Raw genomic sequence first — 27,806 nt, 5'->3', positions numbered from 1 at the left:
AAATGTAAGTAAGACCTGGCTCAAGCCATCAAAAAAGCTCATGGTCTAGGGGGTGAGGGATGCTACGCAAATAACTACAGCACAGTGGGATAAGGGCCAAGAATTGGAGTTGGGGGGCTGCCCAATAAAAGACACCCTTACTTTATAAACCCATTGGCAGACAAGACAAATGAGTAGTCATTTCATGGTCAAGCATCACATTCGCTAGTGGTAAAGATGATACTGGAGAATTGGGCTTAGATGTGCAGCAACAATGAGCTTCCACCTCTGAGCCCCAGAATGAGACAGATGCACACCGCTGGCTGTGCTCCTCCCCGTGGGATGCTGTCCTGTAAAACATAAATGAGAACGTGCACAACATAATGTAACTTCCTAAGGAAACCCTGGCTCCAAAATGAAAGACTAAACAAAGTTGGGGGATTCTGTCCCCAGACCTACAGTTGGGATGAACCTCTTCACCCTTTGGGGGGATTAATCTAAGACACAGAGAAAGAGGCCAAGTCTGTCACGTCTGATTGACTCCCCGTCAGGTGCGTGTAACATATCTGGGTGCAGGGTCTTTGAGTTGTGCAGGAGGCCAGAGGGAGTAGGGGTAGGGAAAGCTGCGACAAAGTGGCATATGATTTGGGTCTAAAAGGATGACTGGGAGTTTCCCAGGAAGGACAGAAGGAAGAATACAGATCCCAAATGCAGGCTGACCAGGAAGGACATGATGAGTTGGGGATGACAACAGGGTAAGTAGAGGTGGAATCGCCAGGAATGTCAGTGGAAACAGAGGTTCGGCCTTGATTCCGAAGGGCCTGGTTTGCTTGGTTTGAGGGGCTTGGGTGTTTTCAGGTGGGCAGTAGGAATGGTTGGAGGTGTTTAGGCGGAGACGTGATATGATCAGAAGTGCATCACGTAAAGACAGCCGTGACGCGGTGTGGAGCCGGAGTGGGCGGAGCGTGTGGGTGAGAGTGGAGACCGGAAGAGGGTGGAGGCTAGAACAGTTCCTGTGGGGCTGCAGTGGAACCATCCCTTTCAGACCCTCTGACATTGCGTGTACATAGGAGGAAATAGAAGCTGAAGTCGAGGTGAGACGTTTCTTTCACGTGTAAGGTGATTCCTCTGATTCCTCGTCCTCAACTCTATAGCCCCAATATTGCCATCCCTGGGTTATTCCGCCAACTACCACTTGAAGACGACAAAGAAATGTTTAAGCAGGATTTTAATTTTCCTTCTACCTGTATTGTCTCCACAGTATCTCCCAAAATTGTAGAGATTTCTTCTGATATCTCCATCAACGAAGGCAACAATGTCAGCCTCACCTGCATAGCAACGGGTCGACCAGAGCCGACGGTTACTTGGAGACACATCTCCCCCAAAGGTGAGAGAAGCAGTTTGGTGTATCGTGTCGTGAGAGGAGGTGGGAGAATCGTTGGCCTTGGCAGGACGTTATGGCGCCGGTGACTTGGTGTCGAGCGTTCCCCCTTCTTGGTGGCCTGATAACAAGTTGCTCATGGCTCCACAGAGAATATCGGTGTTCTCAGTGCAAGACAGGCATCTCCTCTGAGATTTCAGAAATCACACTGGAGGATGTCTCCAGTCCCTGGGAAATTAATCCCAGTTGTTTCTGGGTGAAGTGGTGGTAAGCTGTTCTGGACCACTTTCCTGGTCACGTTTGGCAGTGGAGGAGTCTGCTCGGTGTTGGTGGCATTGTTCAGCTGGCTGTTTTGTAAGAGAGAGAAGACACAAACACACAGTGATGGATGAGGGTTTGGGATGGCCATGTGCCTACAAGGAAAAGTTCCACGTCGGTGCTGCTTCAACAGTGCCAGATATCTGGTCGCTAGGCCATTAGTCCTTTTGTGGTTTTCTTGTTGCTTTACTCTGATTAATCCTAGATAACAAGTACAACTTAACGTGTGACTGAATTGCAAAATTCACTTTGTCTAAACGTCTAGATGTTTTGCGGACCGGGCTAAGTGTTGTTTTCGCGGATTGAACGTTAAACTTTTAGAATTTAAGGCAACATGCCATTTATTATTAAGCTAGCTTTTATGCGAGGTGCATTGCATTATTTCATTAGTTCTAAAATGTCTATTGGGTGTTTATATAGCAATAAACCACAACAGACAAGTCCCTGCTCTCATGAGCTCACATTCTCATGAGATGAGTAACCAAAATAATAATGTTAATAGTATGTGGTGATAAGGATGAGAAAATAGAGCAGGATACATCGGCAGAAGGACAAGAGGTTTGGTCAGGAAAGGCCTTCGACAAGGGGACATTTGAGCAGAGACCTGAAAAAGATCCTTAATTTCACTGCTTATGTCTGGCTAACATGGAATATACTTATGTACGTACGTATATGTGTGTGTGTGTGTGTGCCTGCACGTATGTATGAAGGTAAGTGCATTGCTGAGTCACGCAGGTTTAAGGAGGCTAAAGAAGAGATACACATGCTATAAAACAGATGAACAACAAGGACCTACTGTACAGCACAGGGAGCTGTATTCAATATCTTGTAATAAACTATAAGGGAAAAGAATCCAAAAAAGAATATATATATATATAAAAAACTGAGTCACTCTGTTGTACACCCGAAGCTAACACAATATTTTAAATCAACTAGATTTCAATAAAAATAAAGATGCTAAAGTCGCCACCAGCGTGGTTTGCTGGGTGTTTCAGGCTGAGTCCCCCTAAAGCAGACCCTGAGAAGGTGACTGACGAACAAGAAGTTTATTGGAGGTGCCCTTGGGATCAAGCCTGTGGAAGGGGAGGGAGGGAGGCGGGGTCAGGCCGAGGGAGAGGTTGAGTTGCCATGATGACCAGGGAAGCATCTCTACTAGCCATGTGGGGCGTTCTGAAGATAGGATGAATTGTCCTCTCTTGAGGTTATGGGGGTGGCCTTTTATGCCAGCACAGCGGTCGAGGTCAGGGAATTTGGGCTGTCCCCAGAAGAGCTGTGACCTAGGCCAGGCATCTCTCTTCGTATGAGACAGTCCCCATGAGGGGCTGCAGCCGAGGGCTGTCCGTCCACCCCCTGGGGCAGGCATCCTTCGTTCCGGAAGAAGGCTGTGCATCACAGGTCTATGACACCTGGACATTAAAAAAAAATCAGTTGAAGACTACGCATGGGCCCCAGAAACCAAATTCCCTCTCTCAGGGTGACAGTTAGCCCTATGGAGTTTTTCAGAAAAGGGGTGAGGTTTTCATTGTGTTTGGCCTGAAACGCTGGGAGCTGTCTCTAGCCACCGCTCCTGACACTACCACCACGAGCAAAGGAATCAGAGAGATGCTGGAATTTCTGCCAATCTCTCGACTGGAAACGACCTTACATGTGGACTGGCCCACAGTCTGGGAGGAGGCTTCACTGTGCATGAAGTTGTTAGTGATGGAACTTGGCCCTGGGGCACATCCCAGGGTGGGGCACCCAGATGGACAGACTTTCTGGTCCATGGTGCACGCTGTTCATCACTGCTTAAGGCCAGGACCTCAGTGCCGCTGGACTCCAGGGCCGTCTGTGCCTTTAGCGTACGCAAACATTCATCATCCCAGGTACATGGACTTTCCTTCTGTCAGGTGGCACCGCCGCCTCCATCCTGCAAGTCCCCTCTGTCTCCTGCTTGATGTCTTTTCTCATCCCTCCTCTGGCCTTGCAGCTCTTCGTTCTTTTCTGGGTGCCTCGCCTTTCCTTTTCCTCTCCTCTCCTCTCCTCTCCTTTCCTCTCTTCTCCCTCCCCTCTCCTTTTTTTTTCTTCTTTCCCTTCTCCTCTGTACAGCTCCTCTTTTTGTCTTGTCCTTTCATGCTTTCTGTTTTTGTTCTCCGCCTTCCTATCTCTCACAGCCTCCTACACAGCCTCCTTCTGTTTCATCCCACATTGTCATTTCTTTCTTCTCTCTCTTCTCCTCACAAGCACTTTTGTATTCCCTGTGCACTGGCACCCTCTCCGTTCCTCTTGCTGAGGTTCTCACCACTGTGCCCTAGCATCCTTCCCTCCCTCCTGGCCATCCAGCCGCCTCATTTCCCCAGGGATCTCGACCTGATGCTTCCGTTTTACGGGGGTTTTAGCTGCTATGGAAACAGAAGATGGATCAAGGGGAGAGGAGAAGGATACTCAGAATCTACCTGTGGATCAGAGTAATTTAGACGAGCAGCTTTTCCCAGATCTGTGGTCTGGATTAGCTAACGCAGATTCAAACTGATGCGACATGCCACACGGTAACTGATCACCCCGGGGCTCACGGGGTGCCGCTTCATGGTGACTGATTATTTGGAGATCAGAGCTGTCATCGGGCTGCTGCCCAGCCCGAACTGGAGCAGGAGACCCTTAGCAGCCAGGCCTTCATCTTGCCCCACTAAATATCTCCAAAAGGCTGCTTATTTTAAATAACTTAGGGACAAGATGTGGGTTCCTTGGAGAAAAAGATACGCTACACCTGAGCGAAGCCTCCAAAGGCAGAGGGCTGCTGGCACCCTTGCTCCCACGCTCTGTGGGCAGATCCCATTTCAATCAAGGTCATTCTTATGCTCACACCCATTAAACCCCTGATGGGGGGCTGACCCTGGCCAAGCACTTTGGGCAACCCTGATGGCTTCACTGCATGTTCTCTCCAGACGGGTCTGTTTGTTCTGTGCATTTCTGAAAACTCCTAGTTTCCTCTATCACAACTTATATGGGGCTGCAGTAAGCTGATATAACTCTCTTCCTTTTTTAAAAAAAATTTTTAGAGGTAACATTGGTTTATAACACATCGGGTTGGCCAAAAATTTGTTCAGGTTTTCCATAAGATGTTACAGGAAAACCCGAACGAACTTTCCGGCCAACCCAATACAAGTTCCGTGTATTATATTTTGACTTCTGTATGCACTACAGCGAGCTTACCACCAAAAGGCTAGTTTTCCATCCATCACCATACAGTTGACCCCCTGCACCCATTTCACTACCTCCCCTGACCCCACTTCCCCTCTGGTAACCATTACTCTGTTCTCTATATCTGTGTGTTTGTTTTTCTTTGGTTTGTTTTGCACATTTATTTTGTTTTGTTTTGTTTTCATATATTCCCCATATAAATGAGCTCATATGGTATTTGTCTTTCTCTGTCTGACTTATTTCACTTAGCATAAGGTCCCAGCCTTGACTCCTTTTATGTGGAAAAGTAATAAAGCAATGTTAACCACCATTGTATCAGTAGTGGCTCACCCATCCAGATATACAGAAACTGGGAGCGATCTTATGGCAGGAGGGGTGTTGGGGGTCTTTCTCAGAAGGTGCCTACCTGGCACTTGACATCAGGTGGAGAAAATGTCAGTGGTACTTATCCAAGATAGAGAGGGAGGTAAGACCTCCCAAGCTACCTCTTGGCATTGCTGTTGATCATGAGAAGTAGTATCTCACCTGTTATTACTGGTTATATGTCTTTTTAGCTCCCTTCATGAACTTATAGCTCCCAGGAGTTCAAGGAGAAGCTGTACTAGCTTTGTAGAGACACCTGCCCTCATGGTGCATACCTGTTTTGAAGGGTACAGGTGTTGCTTGTACCTGCACAGGCCTTGGTCTTTTCAAGAGGAAGAGCCCACGTCACTTCCTCACACGGGAATGCCGCCTGGAACTGCACGAATGTTCTAACGGCCCCTCACTGAATCCCACCTGTTAGCCTGCTGCTCCGGGCGCTGAAGGACCGTCAGTGGTCCCCAGGGTCCCTTAGACGCAACTCTCACTCATGACTCTGCATCGTGTCTTGTCTTTTCCTTGTCTAGGCATGCAAGAATTTATTTTGTCATAGCCCTTATGCTCGAGTCTTTCTATCCAAAAGAATACCTTTAATGCTCTCTATTCCTCTGAGTCTTCTAACAGATAAACTCTCTCTCTCAATGTATTCTAAAGGCTCTTCAAGACTTCACACTTCATAAAAAAATTATTCTCAAAGGCCAATTTTCATGTCTCCAGTTTCTGTTGGACTGTCAGAGCTTTAGAGAGAAGGCTGAGGTTCCTGTATTTCCACATCCCTGGGAGCCGACCACAAAACCCAGATGAAGGCCTGAGTCCAGCCGCCGCTGCATGGGCTCCACTGTACATATGGGGTCATGGCTCACCGAGTGTCCTAATGGGGCTGCCCTCTCGGCCGCACCTGCCTCACCCTTTATCCCATCAAACAAAACACTGAAAATATCAATAACAATCTCACCAAGGCTGCTGGGAGAACACCTCCTACCTGGGTATTGGCCGGGGGCTCAGGAGGTTCCAGTGATCTGTCCGAAGAGATGTCCTGATTCCTGATTCATCAGTTCTTTAAGACCAGAGGCTATGTCTCTCTTTTCTTGGATTCTTGACCTCCTAGCACAATGCCCAGCACCTAGAAAGCTTCTAAGAAATATGTGTTGATTCCGTGAACAGCCCTTGTGTTTGCTGGTGCCCCAAAGGGGATGGCCGTTCTCCTAATTCGAAGATTCCACCCCCATCCTTGAGGAATTCTTGTCCACTTTGATGTTGTGGTCCAGAGCTGGTGTGTCTCCTGCTGAAGTCTCTGCTGGTAAGTCTCCAGGAAATTTTCTCTGGTCTTGAAGCCTTTCCCGAAGTCCGTCTGGTGGGGAGCTGCTGTGCCAGGGCTGGACTTCTCCTTGAAGAAGTGACTCCTTTTCAAGTTGTCTTTTGCAAGGGTCAGAGTGGCTCACGAGCATCGTTGAAGTTGGGTCTTGCGCGAGCTGCCTTCTGCCCTCATCACCGCCTCACCGCGATCGCGCTCATGATGTCGGTGCTTCTCTGATGTGTAGTTCACCCGGCTCTTCCAGGGCACCTGATCCTGTTGCTGACTTACTCATCCCAACCCCACCTGTGCCTAAACCCGCAGTGGCTCCCAACAGTTTCATAAATCAATCCTGGATGTTCCCAGAGAGAGTGAATTCAATAATACATGAAAGCTTGCTGCCCCTCATGGGCCAAACAAAGGTTAATACAAAGAAAGAAAACAGCGCCAAAAAGAGACGCATCGTTTAAAAAGCTCTCCCCTCCACCCCAGTGTGTGAATCGAGGTTCGGGTAGGGATGGATCGTTTCTTCCCAGGGCCACACAAAGACCCGGGGTGAGAGTGCACAATTAGAAGAAAGCTGTATGTCCACTGGGCTGCACACCATGCCCTAGCTGTGGAAGCCTTCTCTTCCCACGGCACGGGGTGGGCGCTTCTGCATGCCTTCCACACCTCTATCCGCAGGACTGGGCAACCTGCCTCAGCTGCCAGTCTCCCCCGCTCCCACCTCAGTTCTCCTGCTGGAGTTGAAGGGCCCAGGGCCCAGGGAGCAGTCAGCTGCCCTGCCTCTTGCCTCCCAGAGTCTTCAAAGGCACCAGCTGGTGAGGACAGAGTGACCCTCGGATGGGAGCCCTTCTCCTCTCGCCAGTGTTCTGAGCTCTCCCCGCCCACCTATTTCCCATTTGTCAGCACTGACAGGCCCTCCTCCCCAGCTAAGCAGGACACAGAAGCAGTAATTGGCACTGGAGGTATCACAGCTTGAGTTCAACCAGAGCTGGCAGGTGCCGCGACTCCGGTGACAGCTCTGCGGAGGAGTGTCAGGCGTGGAACTCTGGCGTGCCACTGGCTGACGTGGCACCCTGGCACTAATGAGCAGCCTGTCAGCACCGGCGTCAGGGGCCCCGTGTGGCACAGCAATCATTAGGATGGCAGACGAGAAAATCGTCTCCAGCAAAGAGGCACTGGGGATGGGAGGGAAGGAGGACAAAATGGAACTAAAGGCTTCACCTCACCCACCACCGATGTTCACCGCCTAGCAGCAGGGAACCAAAAAAAAAAAACAAACAAACAAACAGGAAAGACAAAGATCCTTATGAAAGATCTCTATCTGTGTGTGCCGACTCTGGACAACTCTTGGAGTCTCATTTTAGTGGATGCCTTGTAATTAATGATACAGGCGATACATCTTTTCTGCCATAAGCCAAGGGGGAACTCAGTGACTGAATTGTCTCTCCAGTCATGGCCAAGGTGTTGTGAAGCCAGGAATTAGCCTCAGTTCCCAAGAAACAAGGGCCTGAAGGGAAAGGAGGCCTTGAGATCTGTGGTTCTCTGCTCCCTGTCAGGGAGTCTCCCTGGAGGGGCACCTGCTTAGCTGCCAGCTGCCCACCTGTCTTCTGCTAGAATATTAGAGTCCAAGAGATACAGTTAAGAGAAGGATCTTTCCCTGTGGAGGCTCCTCCCACAGGTGGGCATGGGTGGTGACCAGCATGTCTGCCCTCTCCACCTGCTTCCTGAGGACAGGTGAGAATGGTCCAGCTGGTCCCTTCTGCTGAGCTGTTTGGAATGTCTGGCCCTTCTCTGAGGCTCTGACCACCTGCAGTGAGTGACTCCCTTTCATAGCTGGAGGTGACCTGCCCAAAACAGATGGGTTTGAAATCAGGTCCAGCTGGATTTGGATTCCCTTGCACTGTCACTGCCTGGGTCACGCTGGGGCAGCAGTAAGCCTCTCTGAAGATACGCTTCTTTCTTGATTTTGTTCTTCTTGTCACGGCACCTCGAGTTTCCGTGATCCGGCCCTTGACCCCAAGACCCCCCGCACTGCAGTCACACTGGCAGCTTGAGGCTCGCCACCTGTTTGGCGTCTCCTCCTTGGACTCACTTCCACTCTCCTTAGACCATCTTCCCGCGGCTTTTGGAGAGGGTCCACTTTTGTTTTAAGACCAGGCTCAGATGCTACCCGTTTGAGAGCCTCTGATGACTTTTCTTCAGTCGGAGCGCCCCGGTGTCCACGGGATCAGGGGAGCAGCAGCAGGCCCCTCGTGGTCGTAGTTTATCACCAGTGCTGAGCACAGCACGAGACAGTGACAGGCCCTTTTGGGGATCATTGAAAGAAGTGTCCAATAGTGTAGGTACAGTATGTTTCTTCCCTTTTTAAAATGGAGTCTTTCTGGCACATAATTTAAAACAAAATCAGTTTTAGTGAGGAAAGGGGTAAGATCCAGGAGCGTCATCTCTGCGTCATCATCTATTTCCCAAACCAGTCAAAGGCATGTGTAAGAAAAGCCTCTCCCCGAACCGTTGCCTCCCTGGTTGACCCCAGGCCTGAGCTTCAGACGCTTCATCTGCAGAAGACAGATCCCCGGGCCGTGTCAGGGTAGATTGGCGGGATGAGCCACGCTTCCCGACGCAGAGTGCCGGCCAGCAACACACAGTAGGCGCCCCACCCTGGTACTTTCCAGCACCCAGCCAGCCCATTCCCCTTCTTTCCCACCCAGGAGACAAGAACAAAAGGGAGGAAATGAAATGTTTTTCCTCTGAAAAGTTTGAATCCTTACAAAAGCCCAAGCTCAGTCAATTGCTGGGAAGAACAGATCTTCGAAGGTGCTTAATCAGCACCCCCTGACCCCCATGATTTTCTAATTAACGTAGGTGCTTGATTAAAATTCCCCAAGTACCCCCAGTGGCTGTCCCAGGAGGGACAAGGAATTGCTATTGTGAAAGATATTACAGTGGTCTGGTCACTGATGGTGGGAGAAAAAAAATAATTGCATCATAATGGAAAGTGGCAGATCTCCTCTCCCTAGGAACAGGGGAGCATACGGTATTAGGTCCAACCTGTACAGAGAAAGCAGTTTTTTATGATGGAGATCAACCAGTGGTCCAACCTCAATACGAGGCAAAGTGATCCAGAAACTCATTAAGTAAACGGTTTAAACACAGACCAAGGTGGCAAAGAAAAAGGTAGAGTGAGACGTTTATAGATCACTCTTTTAACTCCGCAATTTTCTTTAACTGTAACATTATGGTTAGATAGATACATTTAGGGTAAAATTTGCCAGTGTCAATAAGGTTTTTTGTAAGTTTAATATTTATGATCTGGTTTAAAGCAGTATTATAGCTGTGCGACTTCCTACTTCAAAGAAGAGGAAAATCATAAAAAGACCAGTGGGGAAATTAATGAGTTCAGTGTGCCTCAATTGAGAACATATGAAATCAAGCCTCAGTCTAGAAGCCGAGGGCAGGAGTGCACACCACAGACACTGTTTGTGGTTTTGCCCAATTATTTTAAAACCCTTGAAAGATGCTGTAGTCTGCTGAGCGCAGGCACCGCTAACAGCGTCCTCCCCCATGCTCTCTTGAGTCCTGGGCTATTTATGCGGGCGCTTGGTGACCGTTACCATGCAGAACTGTTTTGATGGAACAAGAAAGGAAACAGAAAAGCAAGGAGATTGTATTATCTTCCCCACCGAAGCTAACCAGCCCTGGCTCAGTTATTGCAAAGGCCGGTTAAAACGGCAGCCCCGCCAGGCCAGGAGACCCCCTCTCTCAGGAGCATCCGTGACAGGCAGCTCTTTGGGGGGTACAGAAGGGCCTCAGCGGGGCCTCACCCTCCCACCATAGGCACGGTAACCTCCTCACTGAGGAACCCCTGTAGACCGGCTGAAGGCTTTGGGGTCCCACGGCCAGGTCCCACCAGGAGCTGCCAGAAGAGCTTGGAGACTGTTTCCAACCAGATTGTCCTGGCCACGAGGACTTCTCTGTGTAGCTCTGACTTTGCACCTCCTTTTCCATCCTGACTCTTACCTTGACCTGTGATGACTGCATTTTCCCTAGAGTCTAACTTGCAGAGTGGCTATTATCCAGTAATTACAGTAAGGATTTGTGGATGTTCAGAATGTGCTGGCCGTTCTTCTAAACATGCAGCCTGCTTGTATGAATTCTTCTCAGCAGCGGTGTGAGTCCGGTCCTGTGACGCGCCACTTTACCAATGAGGGCACCGAGGCTTGGAGCGCCAGGCAAGGGGGCCGGGGTCACGAGGCTGCAAGTGGCAAAGCTGAAATCCCACCCCCAGCGACACTGTCTCCAGAAGGCATGTGCTGCATGGTACCGTTCTCTAAGGGTGGTCCCGGGACCAGCAGCATGGGCCTCACCTTGTTTGTACCCCAGATCCAGGATGGGACCCAGAAATCTGCATTTTAGCAAATCCCCGGAGAACTGTGTGGCACACTTAAGTTTGAGAACCACTGCTGTGGGTATTTGCTCTGTGCTGGGCACTCTGCTTTACACATCTTATATCACCTAATGCTCATAAACGCCCTGACAAGTAGGCGTTATTTCCATTTTAGCAATGAAGAAATGGAGAGCTGAGAGGATAATTGGTCCACAGATTTTAAATGGCCAAGGTGAAATTCAAATCCAAGCTCTTCTGACTCCAAGTTTCATATTCTTTTTTTTTTTAAACATCTTTATTGGAGTATAATTGCTTTACAATGTTGTGTTAATTTCTGCTATATAACAAAGTGAATCAGTTATATATATACATATGTCCCCCATCCCCTCCCTCTTGAGTCTCCCTCTCACCCTCCCTATTCCAACTCTCTAGGTCATCGCAAAGCACCGAGCTGATCTCCCTGTGCTATGCGGCTGCTTCCCACTAGCTATCTGTTTTACATTTGGTAGTGTATATAGGTCCATGCCACTCTCTCACTTCGTCCCAGCTTACCCTTCCCCCTCCCCGTGTTCTCAAGTCCATTCTCTACGTCTGCGTCTTTATTCCTGTCCTGCCCCTAAGTTCTTCAGAACCATTTTTTAAAAAAATTTTAGATTCCATATATATGTGTTAGCATATGGTATTTGTTTTTCTCTTTCTGACTTACTTCACTCTGTATGACAGACTCTAGGTCCATGCACCTCACTACCAATAACTCAATTTTATTTTTTATGGCTGAGTAATATTCCATTGTATACATGTGCCACACAAGATTCATATTCTTATCCCTGCTTCACTTCTCACCCACGACTTCTTCTCCATCTCTGGGACACGGCTGCTCTCTGTTTCAGGCCTCCTGCCAGCCCAGGGCCTGTGGTCCTTGGACGTCCAGGTTTTCTTAGTGTTCTTACAAGTTTACCCACACTCTTGTCCAGACACTAGACTCCAGGCTGGGCTCTGTGCTGGGCCTGAGTGTTCCATCCTCCCCACAATCTCAGACTCCTTTCAGTGGGTCTTTGCACGATACCTCTGAGCAAAGGACGTATAGCCCCAGCACAGATGCCAACCACTCCGTTCTCAGGTGAGGCATCTTCCTCCTGCGGAGCTGCCTGTGTGAACTTCGCACTCTCTCCCCCTTTCCCGCGCCCCCTGGACCACAGAGCATGCGTGGCAGTGAGGTAGCTGCTCTCTGACTTGATTTATGTCTTCCTCGTGTTAAATACTACCGTTCACTCACACAATGGTGTGTCTTGTGCTTTGGTTGTTATTATTAGGTTGTTTTACACATTAACGGCTTTAGATATGAAAAGAAATTGCTGGATTCCAGGCTATGTTTTTCATTATCTGACTCCATGGAGTTTCGCTCTGTGTCCTTGTGGTATTTGGCATATTTCGTCTTCCTAGGGGTGTAAAATGCTTGTCCTGCTGGAGCCAGGACAGTAGGAAAGCAACGAGCGGAATCCAATTCCCTTCTCGCAGATCCAGGGGCTGGCCCCCTCCTGACTGGGCTGCTCGTGCTTTCCAGATACTACTGCACAGTCAGCCAGCCTGTTCGTTGCCTGCGTATTTGGGGTGAGGATTAGGTAGCCCTTCCTTCCCTAGGAGGATCATCTTACCCCTTACTTCTCTCCAACAGAGGTGGATTCTTCTATGCTAACCCCCTCTCCCAGCACCCCCAAAACAAATCCCTCTTCTCTGAGAGTTCAAAGGAATGACTTTGGACTTAATCATTCCTCCACAGTAGATTCAGGACTCCTCCTGTTTAACTGGTCTGCAACCAGGAGGCCTTGTGCTCCTCCTTTAATTCCCTGCATCACTGCATTGCCCTTTATGGAATGACTCACGGAGGTCACAGTGGTTGGAGATATTTGGCCAGTCATCTGCAATGATAGAGAAAGAAGAATGGCTTTCTCCCTCTGTTGATTTATTTCCTCTGTCACACATCTCCCCGAAAAGGATTTAAGCAGAGAAGGTGACATGGATTCTGTGCCTGGGAAAACTCCTTGGCAAAACAATTTTCGTTGCTCTTACATTGATTCAATTATTTACTCAATAATTATTTACTCAATAATTGCTGTCGAGCACCTACTGCTATGCAGCTGTCTTACGCCGTGGAGATACATGACAGGACAAAGCAGGAAAAACCCCTGGCCTCATGGAGCTTCTATTCTACCGGGAGAGACAGAAAATAAGTCCAAGGATAAGTGAACCTGAGACTGTGTTATATGGTAACTACTGTGAAAAAATTAACCGGATAAGAGGCAAAGAGATGATCAAGCATCCGTTTGGGGTTTGCGGCCTTCCACAGAGTAGATAAGGATGGGTTTATTAAGAAGATACCCTATGAAAGTTGGGAGAGAAGGCGTTTGGATAATTCCAGCGGAGCACTCCTGGAAGGGCAAACTGTGAATCCGAGGCCTTCTGTCACGTTCCAGGATTGTCGCGGAGACCATGTGGCTACAGGAGATTTATTCAGTACCTGCCGTCCTCTCAGTGGACTCTAAGCTTCCTGAAGGCAAGGAGCGTGCATGCAGCAGTGCAGAGCGTGGAGTCTATCCAGTCTTAGACCTTCAATAAGTATTTGTGTAACAAATGAGTAGAGGGAGCACGGGCTTCTGGAGTGAGTAGTTGAGCATGCTGGGAAGTTATAAGGTTCAAGTCAGAAATGGTGGTCCCTTCATCAGTGACTTTAGGTTCTAGAGAATGACGTGTCTCGTCCTGTGAAAGTGGTAGCAGAGGGCTCAGATGAAGGAACAGGTCCATGGAGAAGCAGGGTCCAGGTAAGCTGACAGATCACCAGAGGGAACACTGAAGACAGTCCGGGTAACGGCCCAGGTGAGTGACAAGTTGGGCTGTGATTCAGGTGTGAAAGCCCTCAAAGAATCATGGGGAGTTCAGGACACCAGTCCTTGGCAGCAGGTAGAGGAGAGGTACATGCAACATCGCCGGAGGGCAAGACCTTGGAAGAAGCAAGGTTTTCAACAAAAATGTGAAAGAGGAAAGGTTTTCAAACAACCTTGGGGAGTAAAGAAGGCCATCACCCCAACCTCCAATGCCAAAACCAACAACCCAGGAAGTGCGGACCTCAGGGAATACTGTGTTTTAATTAATAAAGGCAGGTCAGGGGATGCTCAGCCTGGAGCCTGAGGTCTGGGGGAGCATTTTGCTCAGATAGTGGGTGTTCCAGAGGCAGAGCCATGAGGCTTGGAAGGTCGGGAGACATGAGGAATGACAGATCTGCAGAGCACTGACGGTGAAGGAGGCGGTCACTTGCTGCGTGGCACCCCCAACAGTGAGGGATGTGAGGCTGGTTGGATTTAGCCCCTGTGGTCCCCAAGGGAAGGCAGGGAAGCACATCTCACAGGCTTCGTCTGTAGCCTCAATCCCATTTCTTCCTGAGCCCGAAGGTGGGGTGGTGACAGGAGGTAGCTGTTGGCAAGGCCAAGCCTTCTTGTGTTCCAGAGCTGGGAGACTGACCTTTAGGGAGCTACTGAAAGGTCAGAGTCAGAGGTCATGAGATGGCAGGAGTGGAGGATTAGTATGGAATTTAGAGATATGCAGGGGACCAAATTGCCACAAGTGGTGATGGCTTTAATGTGGGTGGGAGTGAGGGTAGGTACTAAGCTGAGAAGGGGCCCCGTATTTCTGATTTGGCCTCCCTCATTGCCAGGTTTGGGGCACTAGGGATTATCTTTCTGGCTGTTCTCCCATGTGGCAATAGGTAGTATGTTAGGAACCAGCTGGTGTCTGATTTATTTCTGCCTGTTGATCCATGTGGGTTAGTTTCCTTTTCTCCAAAGATGATCTCATAACAACCCCAGACATATTTATTTATTTACTTCTAGAGAATCAGGATTTATTCGATTGAACAGAAATGATAGAGTACAACAGAGATATGATAAATAGGCAGAAATGCATCATCTTTTATTCAACAGATATTTTTTGAGTACCCAAAACACGACAGGGCATTGCAGTGAGCACAGCATTCAAGGCCTCTGTCCCACGGGACTGCCATGTGGGAGTAGGTGATATTCAATAAACAAATATGTGAGCCGATGTCAGGGAGAGATAGTATATGGAGAAAAAGAAAACAGAGACAGGGCAAAGAATGATTCTGGTGCTCCTTTGGTTAGACTGTTGAGTGAAAGCCTGAGCAGAGACCTCGGGAGCTGAGTGAAGTGAGGCAGTGAACTGGTTGGACTAAGAAGGGGGCGTTCCAAGCAGAGGGACCTGTACGTTCCAAGGGCATGAGCTGCGGAGACCTTTGGTGTCTCTGTGCAACAGCAAGAATGTTGATGCAAAGAAGTGAACATAGGATGGTGTGAAGAGAGTCAGGAGTCAGGTCATGTAGTGCCCTTGAAAGCCAAGGTAAAAACTTTGGCATTTGTTCCAATAAAAACACTGGCGAGTTTCAAGCAGGAGAGTGAACTGAGCGAATAAATGTTGTTAATGGGTCACGTTTACGGTTTGAAGAGAAAAACGGGGTAGAGGGGCGGGGGCGTAAGGGTAGCAGCTGGGATACCAGTTAGGATGCTGTTGCTTTAGTCCCTCAAGAAGTGATGGTGGGGTCCAAGACGGTAACACCATGTTTAGTCTGGAATGTATTCTGCAAGCTGACAAGGTTTGCTGACTTCCTAGATGGACGTTGTGAGAAAGAGTTAGGAGTCAAGGTGGATTCTAAGGTTTGTGACCTGTGCCAACTGGTGGCTGCTTCTGTCAGTTCCTGCCGTCAGGAGCTCCAAGAGGAGCAGGCTTGCAGAGGAAGAAAGGAGCTGGTGCCTTAGGTACGCAGGTGCAGATGCTGAGTAGACAGTCGGCTGTGCAAGGATCCAGAAGCCAGAAAAATTAATCCAGGTGTCGTCAGCATGCAGATGGTGTCTGCATCCATGGGTCTGGCTACCGCCACCTACTGGGTGAAGATGGATAGAGGAGAGATCCGTGGACCGGGCCTCAGGGCTTTCCAATATTGAGGTGTTAGAAGACGAGGATCCAGCAAAGTTGATTGTGAAGAAGTGGCCGGAGAGCCGTGAAGGAAATCTGAAAGCCAAGTGCGGAGGACGTTTCATGGACGGAGGGGGTGATTAATATCACATGTGTTGCTAAGACCTTAAGGGAGATGAGAACTGGCAGAGTGCATTTACACAAGACATTGGTGAGAAAGGTTCCGATGAAAGATCGTAGATAAAGATTAATTGGCATGGGAGAGAATGTGTGGAAGAAATGGACAGAGTAATCAACTTTTTTGGAGAAGTGATGCTCTAAGGATTAGCAGAATGTGGGGTTGGCGGGGAGTGTGAGGTCAAAGGGACTTTTCCCCAGAGTCCAGTCTGCAGCCCGGCCACCCTTGGCCACTCTCCAGCTGTTACTGCTGGGTAATTACTCGCCTTCGAGTTCTCAGTCATCCCTCTTCCTCAGATGAAATAAGAAAAGGATTAGCTAAGTCTTGTCTCTGCTTGTGGAGCAGCCTGTCAATTTTGACTTTCAGCCACATCACCCCAAAGTTTCTTTCTGTGGCTTTTGAGTGCTCTGGGAAGTTGGAGCTAAAGTCACCATGTTGCTAAAGCAACTGACCATCTCTGACCCTGAGAAGCATCGCCTGGAGGAGAGCCTCTGCTGCAAGGTCTAGTGAGGGTTCCGCTGGGGACTGATTGAAGCACTTACTTCTTGGAGTGTGAAACCGCCCAAGAGGAGGAGCCTGGGGGTGTCGGATGATTTCTGCCCATCCCCCAACCTCTCCCCAGGGACCACGGAGAAGTTCTCAAAGTCCTCAGTATTTGACCCTCCTTGGCTTGATACTTACCTGGAGCAGGATGTCTGCATTCATCTTTTCTTTTAAATCGGAGCAGGAACCAGGTGAGCCTGGGCAGCCTCCCCCGACTCTGGCCACGTCATTATCCAAGTGAAGCCCCCATCTTGCCCAAAGAAAGCTTCCTATGGATGGAAGGAGAAGGTCAACTGAATGCCTGGACGTGTGGACAAATACAGCCTAAATCCAGTTCTCTAGGGTGACATTGTCTGGGGGAAATACTTCAGCTTTTACAGATGTATACCCTGGAAATTCTGCAAATAGCCCTGCTGCTTCACTGTTGCTGAGCCCGGGTCAGATGGGGCAGAGGAAGCAGACGATCTCAGTGTTCAGTCTAGAAAAATGTCACGGTTGGGGGAGAGCTCACCAACCCAGAAGAAAGCACCTGCTGTGACAGGTAGCAGTGTCTCAGCCTCCATTCTCCTTGCCCCATTACCTTGTCCCCATTTCCTCTGAGAGGGGGAAACCCCTGAATTGATACGGCACATTGTGTAAGATGGAAGGACTGGAAGGAACTGCTTCCATCTCGCTCTGCATCTCTGTTTCTACCCAGAGCCACGTGACCCTTGAGAATTCAGGACAATTTAGCGAGGGTGAACACAACTTTTTCTTCAACGTTATTTTGCTCCCTTTGGCTTCGCTGTCAAGTGTCCACGCTGATCAGTCCTGTTCTCCTCTTGAACGGTCACATTTCTCCATGTGTTGATGTGTTTTCTCTCTTTATCACAGCACTTTCCTAGGCCTCTTGATTTGGGTCACTCAGGTGTTGTCACGGCTGTAAGGACCTCTTGATGAGAGCCCCACCTCATTGTCATCACGCAGCCAGCAGGAAGGAACCCAGGACCTCTCGGCAAGCCTGAATTCTTAGGAGAAGCTAGTGGTTCTGTGCCTGAAAATGCAAGTGACAGTAATTAAGAAAATAGCGGCAGAGTCTAAAATGGTTAGATTCTATTTGTATGAAAAGCAGAGCCTGAAAGGACCATCCTCACCGCCGTCCTCCTCAGCGTTATCATGTCCTCCCCCACTTCTTCTTCTTCTTCATCATCATCATCGTCGTCGTCGTCGTCGTCGTCGTCGTCGTCGTCGTCGTCATCATTATCATCCTAGTACCTAATATTTTTGTCGTAGGTTGGCTGTGTTCCAGGCACCTTTCTAAATGTTTTACCTGCGTGAACTCTTTAATTCCCTTGACAATCTTCTGGCGTAGGTGTTATTAATGTTCTTTTGTGGGTAAAGGAACCCGGACCCAGAGCACTCACTTAAGTAACCCGCTCAAAGACACACAGTAGGGTAGGAGGTGGCCAAGACTTAACCGGCCACGTTGGTTGCAGAGGCCTCACTCTGAACCCATTAATCTACTGCTTGCCATTGTCCTGTTTTATTCCTGACAGCAAAAATCAAGATGAATCGGCCCGGCTACCAAAGGAGGTGCCAACTCAGATCATCTTTTTTTTTTCCCCGCTGGAATTCAAGTCGTTTACACCAATTTTAATTTTTAAAATACTTTCATATTTTCCTTTGATTCTCTAACACCCCTATGAAGTTACTGTTGCTATTAATTTTATTTTACAGCTGAGAAAACCCAAGGTTGGAGAGTCTATGGTTTCCCAAAGAAATTTAGCTGCTGAACTCTCAGACTAGTCCTGAATATGTGACTATCTGCTGATTCAGAATCCAGGGTTTTGTTCTGCCCCACTGCCCATCAGATCACGTGATGTACCCCAAAGGCAGGCTCTGGGGAGGGGAGTGACCAAACCATCAAAGGGGGCGAGTTGCCAGCAGTCACCTCTGTTGGTGGTAGAAGGGATAAATGGCAGGTAATAGCCTGTCACTCAGGTGGACATTTGTCCTCTTCGGCCTCCACATTCTCTGTAACAACTCCAGGGTCTCAGCAGCTGCTTCTGTCCATCACAAGGCAGGCAGGAGAGGGCAGCCTTCCCTCCATCCTGACTACCGTCATTGACTGCGCTCCTCTGAGCGAGTAGTTTAACCTATGTGGGAGAATCCCAATAAAAAGTTAATTACAGCCCTGTGTCTATGCGGATTTTCAGAAAATGACAATTAAATACAAATAAGTTACTTAGAAACCAGCCTCTGAGAAAGTACAGCTTTCAAGGCAGAGGACTTTCATGCCTAAGAGTTGCCGGGTCTCATTCAAGTACAAGGGGCTTGGAGGGAGATGTGCTGGGCGGGTGGGTGACAGTGAAGTTAATAAAGGTGATAAAAAGAATAGTAGCAAAGGCTTATGGTGTTCTTACTACTGTATGCCAGCGCTTCACCCGTGCCAGCTCGTTTAATCTTTGGAACAACGCTGTGAGCTTCGATTCTGTTATTACCCATATTTGACAAATGAGGAAACAGGCACAGGTGTTCAGTAACCTGCTGCAGGTCAGGTAGCTGCTAAGAAGTAGACCTGGACACCGACCTTGGCCTTCCAGATCTCTCTGTGGATACTGGCCCGCTGCCTGTCGTGGGCTTGGACTGGGTTCCGGGAACTGGGCCTGAGCTTAGTCAGAGGCACGGCAAGGTGCACTTTCACGACTCGAGTTCTGATTATACTGCTTTCTAAGCGGTGTCCACTGAGCACTTTGCCCACCCTCTGAGCCTTGGTCATCGCACCTGTAAAGTGAGTATCTCGATAGCGTTTCCATCCTGGGCTTCTTGTAAAGATGGCATGAGTGGGGCGTGTAAGTGCGTTGCCCTGTGCCCGGCAGAGAACGATGCTCCGTAAACATTTGTCACAGAGGTGGTGCGGGCGTGCGCACTGGATGTGTATGGCTGGTGCATTTTGTTGAGACTAATACCACACTGTAAAGCAACCATACTCCAATAAAACTTAATTAAAAGATACAAAATTAAAAAAAAATAGAGGGCGTGATTAGCCTGCCCTCGACGGTAGCCTCTCATCTTATTTTAAAGATGAGCAAACCGCTCAGAACATGTGGGAGGCGCCATAGGTCATATGTGGCAGGTGGAATGTGGATGCCCAGTCTCGTGCCTTTCCAAACGTGCCTTTCCTCACCTAACACAGAGCAGGCCCAACGCTGTTTTTAAATGACCGCTTGATAGAAGGGCCACATTTCCATCTCCTTTGGACAGCCCTTCCCAGAGCCTCGGTTTCCCCTTGGATCAAACCTATCGGCTCTTCTACTGTCCCCAGTGAACACTGGAGGCCCCTAACAAATGTCCCTTGGATGGAGACAGTGAATGGCTGACTGGTAAGTGTCTCCTCACCATCCTTTCTTTTACCCGCAAAAAAATTAAGTTCACAGTTAGCAGCACCTGATTTGGATAGAAACAGAAGTTGAATGAAAATAGCAGAATGTGACTGAGATGTAACCCAAAGTAATACTTTGTCCTAGGGTTTTAATAAACAAAACCACAAATGGAAAAAAGACACTTATCTGGCCTGTAATGATTCAGTATTGAATTGGGAATGCGTTCTGTTCTCATTTCTGTGAAAGCAATGCTCTAGCGCCGCTAAGGGAGTCCAGTCTGCAGAGATGGGAACCTGACAAAGACCTCCCTGCAGTCCCACTTCCAAAAAAAGTAGCTTGGAAATAGGGTCCGTGCTGCCCACAGGACTTGATAAGGTCACGGTGTTTCGCTGCTGTGCACATGCGATGCCTAACTGTCACCTCTGGGGACGTTTCCATGCACCTTTTAAGACGGAAACTCTCTTCTCTGCCTGGCCAGCTGCATAGAGCAGCCAGTGGGAGAAGGTCGGCTTGTCTGCTGCCCCCTGGGTGCCACAGCTGCTAAGGGAGTTGAAGGCCAAGTGGGAGAGGGCCAGGAGGGTCACAGCGGTGTCTCTGTCAGGATGCAATTTAGGCATAACAGGGAATTGGAAACTTCCTGTTGAGCTGTCGTCACCCTAAACATGTCTCGCCTGGGAGAGTCCTGCAGCTGGCGAGTGCTGAGAATCCAGCCCTGCAGAGCTCTTCCCGTCATGTGGACTATAAACTTCCCGCTGCAAGAATAAAGGAAGGAGGTGCCTGCCAAGTGCACAGAGGGGGGGAAATGCATGTGATTTCACCATCTGAAGACATACATCACATTGGGCAACATTAGGGGGCAAAGAAAAGGAGGAAAGAAAGTAAAGAGTGTGCTGGGGAGCTGGCAGAGGATGGATCGTCGGGTCTTCACTGAAGAGACTCCCTGTGAAATGGGGCAGCCTTCCAGGGCCTTCCATCAGGCACGTGTTTTCACGGTGCAGCTTGGCTGTCTCTGGTCTGCACCCGGGAAAGGAAATCCTTCCATGCGCAGATGCCCACTTGGCAGCGCAAGGTCACCCAGGAGGAGAGCCGCGGTCAGGGGTGGAGGGTTGTGAAGAGTGCTTTTGTGGGGACACTGGATTCGACTCTTTGCTCTGCCGGCTACTAAGTGGGTGACCCTCCTGAAGCCAGTCAACCTCCCTGAGCATCTGCCACCTAGTCGATAAAACAGGATCAGAAAATGGAGATCAGCAACCCCACCTTCCAGGTGCTTGGCCAACATGAAAACATTGTGTGTGTGGTCCTTTATTAATAACCAGCTCTGCATGAATCATGCATATTCTCCAGGGTGATGCCGGGAAAGTCATGAAGGCAAGGAGGGGAGACGTGACCCCAGCACAGAGCAGTCTTCTAAGACAAAGACGTTTTTATGTTTCTGAAACGCAAACTTGAAAAGCAAATGATGTGACCACTGTTTGTGACCCTTGGTATAAGAACAATACTTCTCCTGTGTTCCCGTTATCTTTGTCTTACTTTTATTAATGCAGCATAATTAATGTCAAAGTTCTCCTAAGCATTTCAGAAAGGCTACCTAGAATGTAGCCCAAGTGAGAAGAGTTGAACCTGGAAATTGTTTGAAAAGAGCAGAACAGCGGGCCACAACTGCGCAAAACAGAAATTGCAGAAATCAAAAGGGAAATTGCAGGGCGACAGGAATATTCGGGTTGGTGCTGGTTTCAGGATGAGACGGGGATCTTTGGCTTCCACAGCACTCAGGATCTCCAGGCCAGGGCTGGTTCTCTTTGTCCTGTTTCACAACGACAGGGATGGGGCTGGCACGTGGGCCACATCCCACCTGCTAGCTGCTTTTGAACAACCTGTGAGCTCAGAAAGAATTTTACATTTTTGATGGCTGAATTTAAAATGAAAGAAGAGTAGTATTTCATGATATGTGCAAATTATTTGAAATTAAATTGTTTTATGAGAACATAAAACAAAGTGTTATGAGAACACACCACAGCCCTTTGCTTACGGGGGCTTTCCTCTTCCAGCGTCAGAGCTCAGTAGTTTCAGTGAGGCCGTGGATCCGGCAAAGCCTAAAATATTCACTATCTGGTCCTTGAGAAAAGAAGTTTGTCAGTATCTGCAGTACATGAAGACTGGCTCCTTTTTCAAAAAATGTTTTTGGAAATACAGTTGATTTACAGTGTTGTGTTAGTTTCAGGTGTACAGCAAAGTGATTCAGTTAGACATATATATATATATATATTTATATACATTCTTTTTTTACATTCTCTTCCCTTATAGTTTATTACAAGATACTGAGTATAGTTCCCTGTGCTATACAGGAGGTCCTTGTTGGTTATCTATTTTATATATAGCAGTGTGTATCTGTTAATCCCAAACTCCTAATTTATCCCTCCCCCTCCCCCTTTGGTAACCATAAGTTTGTTTTCTATGTCTGTGAGTCTATTTCTGTTTTGTAAATAAGTTCATTTGTATCTTTTTTTTAGAGTCCACATATAAGTGATGTCCTATGATGTTTGTCTTTCTCTTTCTGACTTCAGTCAGTGTGACCATTTCCAGGTCCATCCACGTTGCTGAAGACTTGACAGTTGTGGTTGCTGCTATGAAAATTCTTATTTTTATCCCTGAGCTCCCTTGGTTCCCTTTCCTGTTTTCCTGTGAACTTGCAATTATGGTGGTTCTTATCCACATTCACAACCATGCAAGAGTGGTCCTTTCAGGGGGGCCATGCCTTCCTCAGGGGCTCCTCGCTGGCTCCCAGATGTCACGCTCCAGTTGACAGCTACATCTTACCTTGGTTTTGACCTCTGCCAACACAAGGCTTTTACTTGCCTGGCCCCGGAAGAGCACTTCCCTGACTTTCACACTATTCTATCCTCCACGCACTTTGCCTTCTTTTGCCTGGAGGGATCGAAACAATCCATCCCTAGCCCTGGGTCTTTGATCTCATAAGCTTCAAACATGATCACTCCTCTGTTGTTGATTCTGATTTTTACCCTTGGGGAGGTTGTTCAGATGTTGTTGCTGTTTCTCTTGTTTATGTGGCATTTTGTGGTAGCATCTGTTCCTGCCTTTGCTCATAGTCTAAGGCTGGGCATCCTCTTCTGGGAGGAGCAGCTTTGCTTTAAATCAGCACCTTCCGACCCCCACCCCCATGTGAGTACAGACGCCTGAGCTCCTGTGCTTTCACACCCTATCTGACCATCACCAGCACTGCCCACTGCTCCCTGTTTCTGTCTGAAATAGGTCTGTAGCACTGAGTTTATTTGTGAAGCAGAGGGAACAGGTCTTATATGTCCTGAATGATCATGGTCATACAGACTCTTCTCAGTTTATTACTTTCCTTCTGAAATTCTCAGGCACCTGCTCGATGAATAGTCTTTCAGAATCCCATCATTATGATTTCATAGTTTCAAAACTACTTTCCACGTTATTATAATAGCAATAATTGACCAATGATAGAAAAGGATCATTCTGTCCAAGAGATTTCTTTTCTATTGAGATGGGCTTTGAAATCCTGTCACTCACTTTCAAAAGCGAATCCCAATCTTTACATCAGAAAATGAATAAGTGGTTCTTGCAGCTGTTGGAAGTACAGGTGTTATTTCCGTTCTTCCCAATTCTTCTTCTTTTCAGAACATTTAATATATGTTTTCAAAAATTTTATCATCATAAACCTAACCTTTAGAAATAGATTTTCAGTTTTAAATGCTAGTAAGATAGGCTTGGAAGAGATAAGATATTGAGTTTTAAAAACTAGACCTTTGGTGAGCTCCCAGCGAACGTGCCATATCATAAACTAATTCTCGCCCTGGGACAAAGCTGGATTTGTTCATTCATTTCCCCCTTTTCTGTGACTCACAGAGCTCCCTATGATCTTAAGGCCCTGTTTTAGCAGAAGTCAGAGTCATGGCATTCCCTAATGTCAATGGGGTAAATTCTGGAACAAAGCCTGGATCCTAAAGTCAACCCACATAGGTTTCCTGAGGCAGAGCAGTCACCTCTGTGTCAATCTTCATTAAACACCATTGCAGTCATCTTTGGTGATTGTGAAAAACTCTGGAGCCCTGTGATGGCATCAGTGGGAAGCAGGGTGTGTGATCAAACACCCATCAAGCTGTAACGGTTCTGTGTGTGTGTGTGTGCATGTGGGTGTGCACGTGTGTGTGTGTGTGCGTGTGCACGTGCGTCTTTACTTCCCATGCATCTCTAGCCTCCAGACTGTTCCTCCTTTGTGTTGTAATTAAATTGGTTGGAAAAGTGGAGAGGTTTTAGAATTAGCCGATGCCTAGGATGTAGTACATTGGGTAGCCCTGAAACGGGAGGGAAAACTATGAAAATGAAATGCTTTTTCTTTTTTCCATTTTTCTTTCTTTTTTCCTCTCTCTATGTACCACTAAAGAACTCCATGCCCTAGGAGAGTCCCTTGGGCTTTGTGCCAGTTAGCTGAGGTAATTTATGCCGAGACACATGTGATCAGAGACTGTCCCCACCAGAAGCATCGGCAGTTCAGCAGCTGACAGAGTCAGGTGTTGGATGGGTTTCCAAGTCAGTTCCTCAGCATGCTCGTGGGCCTGCTTATTCTCTCATCATTAAGGTTTTTTAAAGTGAATCCCCTGGGAAAGCTTGCAACTAATTAATGTTCACCTTTGCATATACAGTCTATTTGAACAGTATGGTGCTGTTAACAAATACCAGAATTTGCTATTCAGTGAGACCCTCACTCATCAGTAGGGCTGCCCGTGCTCAGAGCCGCTTGGAAGTACCTCTCCTGAAAGTGCAAGTTTAAAAACTAAACCATCAATTTTTTGACTAAAGGAGCATATATACGTACTCTAGTCAAAAAATTTGATGGCTTTATATATATATATATATATATATATATATATAAATGTAGGGCTTCCCTGGCGGCGCAGTGCTTAATAATCCGCCTGCTAATGCAGGGGACATGGGTTCGAACCCTGGTCCGGGCAGATCCCACATGCCGTGGAGCAACTAAGCTCATGTACCACAACTACTGAGCCTGTGCTCTAGAGCCTGCGAGCCACAACTACTGAAGCCTGTGCACCTAGAGCCTGTGTTCTGCAACAAGAGAAGCCACCGCACTGAGAAGCCCGTGCCCCGCAATGAAGAGTAACCCCCGCTCACTGCAACTAGAGGAAGCCACGCACAGCAATGGAGACCCTACGCAGACAAAACTAAATAAGTTTTAAAAAATGTATAGTTGTGTGTATTATATCTATGTATACATATGTAGTTTTGGATAATGTATTTATATACAGCCGTCAAAGTAGATATAATATATAGTAATTATTACTCTATAATAATATATATGACATTATCACTAATCTAATACATGATACCCTGATCCAAATGGCTCTCTACGAAAATAAAAGCCATGACCAAAGGATGATTTTCTTGTCATTGAAATGGTTAAAAACATCCCTAAGTAACTTTTTTTTGAGCATTTATTCTTTGCCAACCCTGTGCAAAGTGCTCTCCATCTATTATCACATTTGATCTTCATTACAGCCCAATGAGCTAGATATCATTATAATCTCCATTTTATAGATAAGACTGTTGAAGCTCAGGGGATCCTTACAAAGCCGCACGGTAATAACTGCTGTGGCTACTTTTCATTAACTTGTATGGTATCTATAGAAACCAAGTTTACATAGAAGGAAAACAGCACAGGAGAAAGAGCATAGATGTGGAATTAAACAGACGTGTGTTTGGATCTTAGGACCTCTGATTAACCTTTTTCAGCCTGTTTCTTCATTTATCAGTTGTAAATGATATATATATATCTCTAAACAGGACTGCATACATATTCTATGCCAGCTGTAGGCATCAAGGAGCATTAGTTAATGGAAGAAGTGATCACTAGTATTATTGTGAAGGTATATGGGGAAGGACTTATCTGTACATGTATCAGCTTAGGGATGGACAGAACAATGATGAGATTTTGAACCAAAATCAGAGAAAAAGAAAGCCTGGAACTGCTGTGGGAAGGCAAAGGACAGGAGAACTGGCCTTGTGGGCTGTGCTGGGGTTGAGACGTGCCCACAGATTCTTTGAGCCCCTCACATGAGATGGAGTCCAGGCCCTTCCCGGGACTGTCGCTGGCTTTCCTGACTCCCCCCTCAATGCATGGAAAGAGGTGGAAGCAGGCTGTTGACATCCAAGGCCAGGTTCCCAAAGCGTCTGCTGCCTTCTTGTGGGACACGGGCTGGGGACCTGTTGGCCACCATAAGAGAAACACAGTCACTCTGAGGTTGCTGCAGGGGGAGGCCATGTGGATAGACACCAAGGAACGCCAGGTCCCCAGGCACAGCCACTGGAGTCAGTGAATGAACCTTGGAGAGGACCTTAGCCCTGGCCGCTGTCTAACCCACAACCTCATGCAAAATCCCGGCCAGATCTCTGGGCTGAGCCCAGCCAACTCCAGCTTCATGAGCAAAACAATTTAGGCACCTTGGAGATGTTGCCTGTTCAGTTCCAGATCACGGCAACAAAGCAAATATCGCAATAAAGCGAGTCACACAAAGTTTTTGGTTTCCCAGTGCATATAAAAGCCATGTTTACACTACACTGTAGTCTAGTAAGTGTGCAGAAGCATTATGTCTAAAAATCAGTGTATATAAGTTAACTTAAAAGTACTTTATTTCTTAAAAAAATGCTAACCATCGTCCGAGCTTTCAGTGAGTCGCAGTAGTAACATCAAAGATCACAGATCCCATAACAAACATAACAATCGTGAAAGTTTGAAGTATTGCGCGAATTACCAAAATGCGACACAAAGTGAGCAAATGCTGTTGGAAAAATGGCACCGATAGACTTGCTCGACGTACAAAACTTCGATTTGTAAGAAATGCAGTATCTGCGAAGCACAGTAAGGCAAAGTGCTGCAGAGCGGGTTATGCCTGTATGACTATTGCTGTTGCAAGCCTTTGTTTGGGGGTGGATTTTCTTTTAATATAAATTTATTTATTTTATTTATTTATTTTTGGCTGCATTGGGTCTTTGTTGCTGCACGTGGGCTTTCTCTAGTTGCGGTGAGCGGGGGCTACTCTTCGTTGTGGTGCGCAGGCTTCTTATTGCAGTGGCTTCTCTTGCTGTGGAACACAGGCTTTAGGTGCACAGGCTTCAGTAGTTGTGGCACGTGGGCTCAGTAGTTGTGGCTCGCAGGCTCTAGAGAGCAGGCTCAGTAGTTGTGGCGCATGGGCTTAGTTGCTCCGTGGCATGTGGGATCTTCCCGGACCAGGGCTCGAACCCGTGTCCCCTGCATGGGCAGGCAGATTCTTAACCGCTGCACCAGCAGGGAAGCCCTGTGGTGGATTTTTTACTCAGCAATAAATTACTGGAACATGGGCACGTCGTATGAGGAGATAACAAAATTGCTTACTTAGATATCATAGTACCTTTCTGTTTCTCACCTTTGTTTCCCCTTCCTGCTGCACTTTTTCCTTCTGGCCAAGCACAAGGTAGACCTAATGATCTTGGTCCCCTGGGGGCCTTTCCAGTGCCTGAAGTTTATGATCTGGTCTCAAAGTGTTCCTTTCGGATTTCAGTCATTTGTGGTGAGCCCGGCGTTTCCATCTGACGTCAGGGAGCTTCCAGAACCTCAGAGGGTTAATTCAGGCTGCACTGTGTGTTCTGAGAATTGTCTCAGTGCTCTGCCTTTGGGTTACAGCACACATAAAAATGGGGGAAATTTGGAGAAATTTGTCAGGTAAAGGTCCCGAGTTTTACAACACAGACATTAATGTTCTCACCCCCTCATAAAGCCCTCTTAGTCTCGGTGTGTCAGGCTGAGG

General features: G+C 47.7%; 1 protein-coding gene across 4 annotated transcripts in view; it reads left to right on the top strand.

Moving 5' to 3' along the window:
* Positions 1-27,806, top strand: part of LOC309965034 (neurotrimin) — a gene marked incomplete at its 3' end in the record, with an annotated part of 933,517 nt that overhangs the window by 812,802 nt on the left and 92,909 nt on the right. For all 4 annotated transcript variants that reach the window (XM_082844278.1, XM_082844280.1, XM_082844279.1 and 1 more), the window contains exon 4: positions 1,241-1,366. In XM_082844278.1, coding sequence (XP_082700404.1) covers positions 1,241-1,366 — 126 coding nt within the window. The remainder of the gene's footprint in view (positions 1-1,240; positions 1,367-27,806) is intronic.

Source organism: Leucopleurus acutus, assembly GCF_964270905.1.
Source record: "Leucopleurus acutus genome assembly, chromosome: 8".
Classification (NCBI taxonomy): Eukaryota; Metazoa; Chordata; class Mammalia; order Artiodactyla; family Delphinidae; genus Leucopleurus; species Leucopleurus acutus.
Note: the sequence above shows the minus strand (reverse complement) of the source record. Positions and strands in the feature narration are given on the sequence as shown.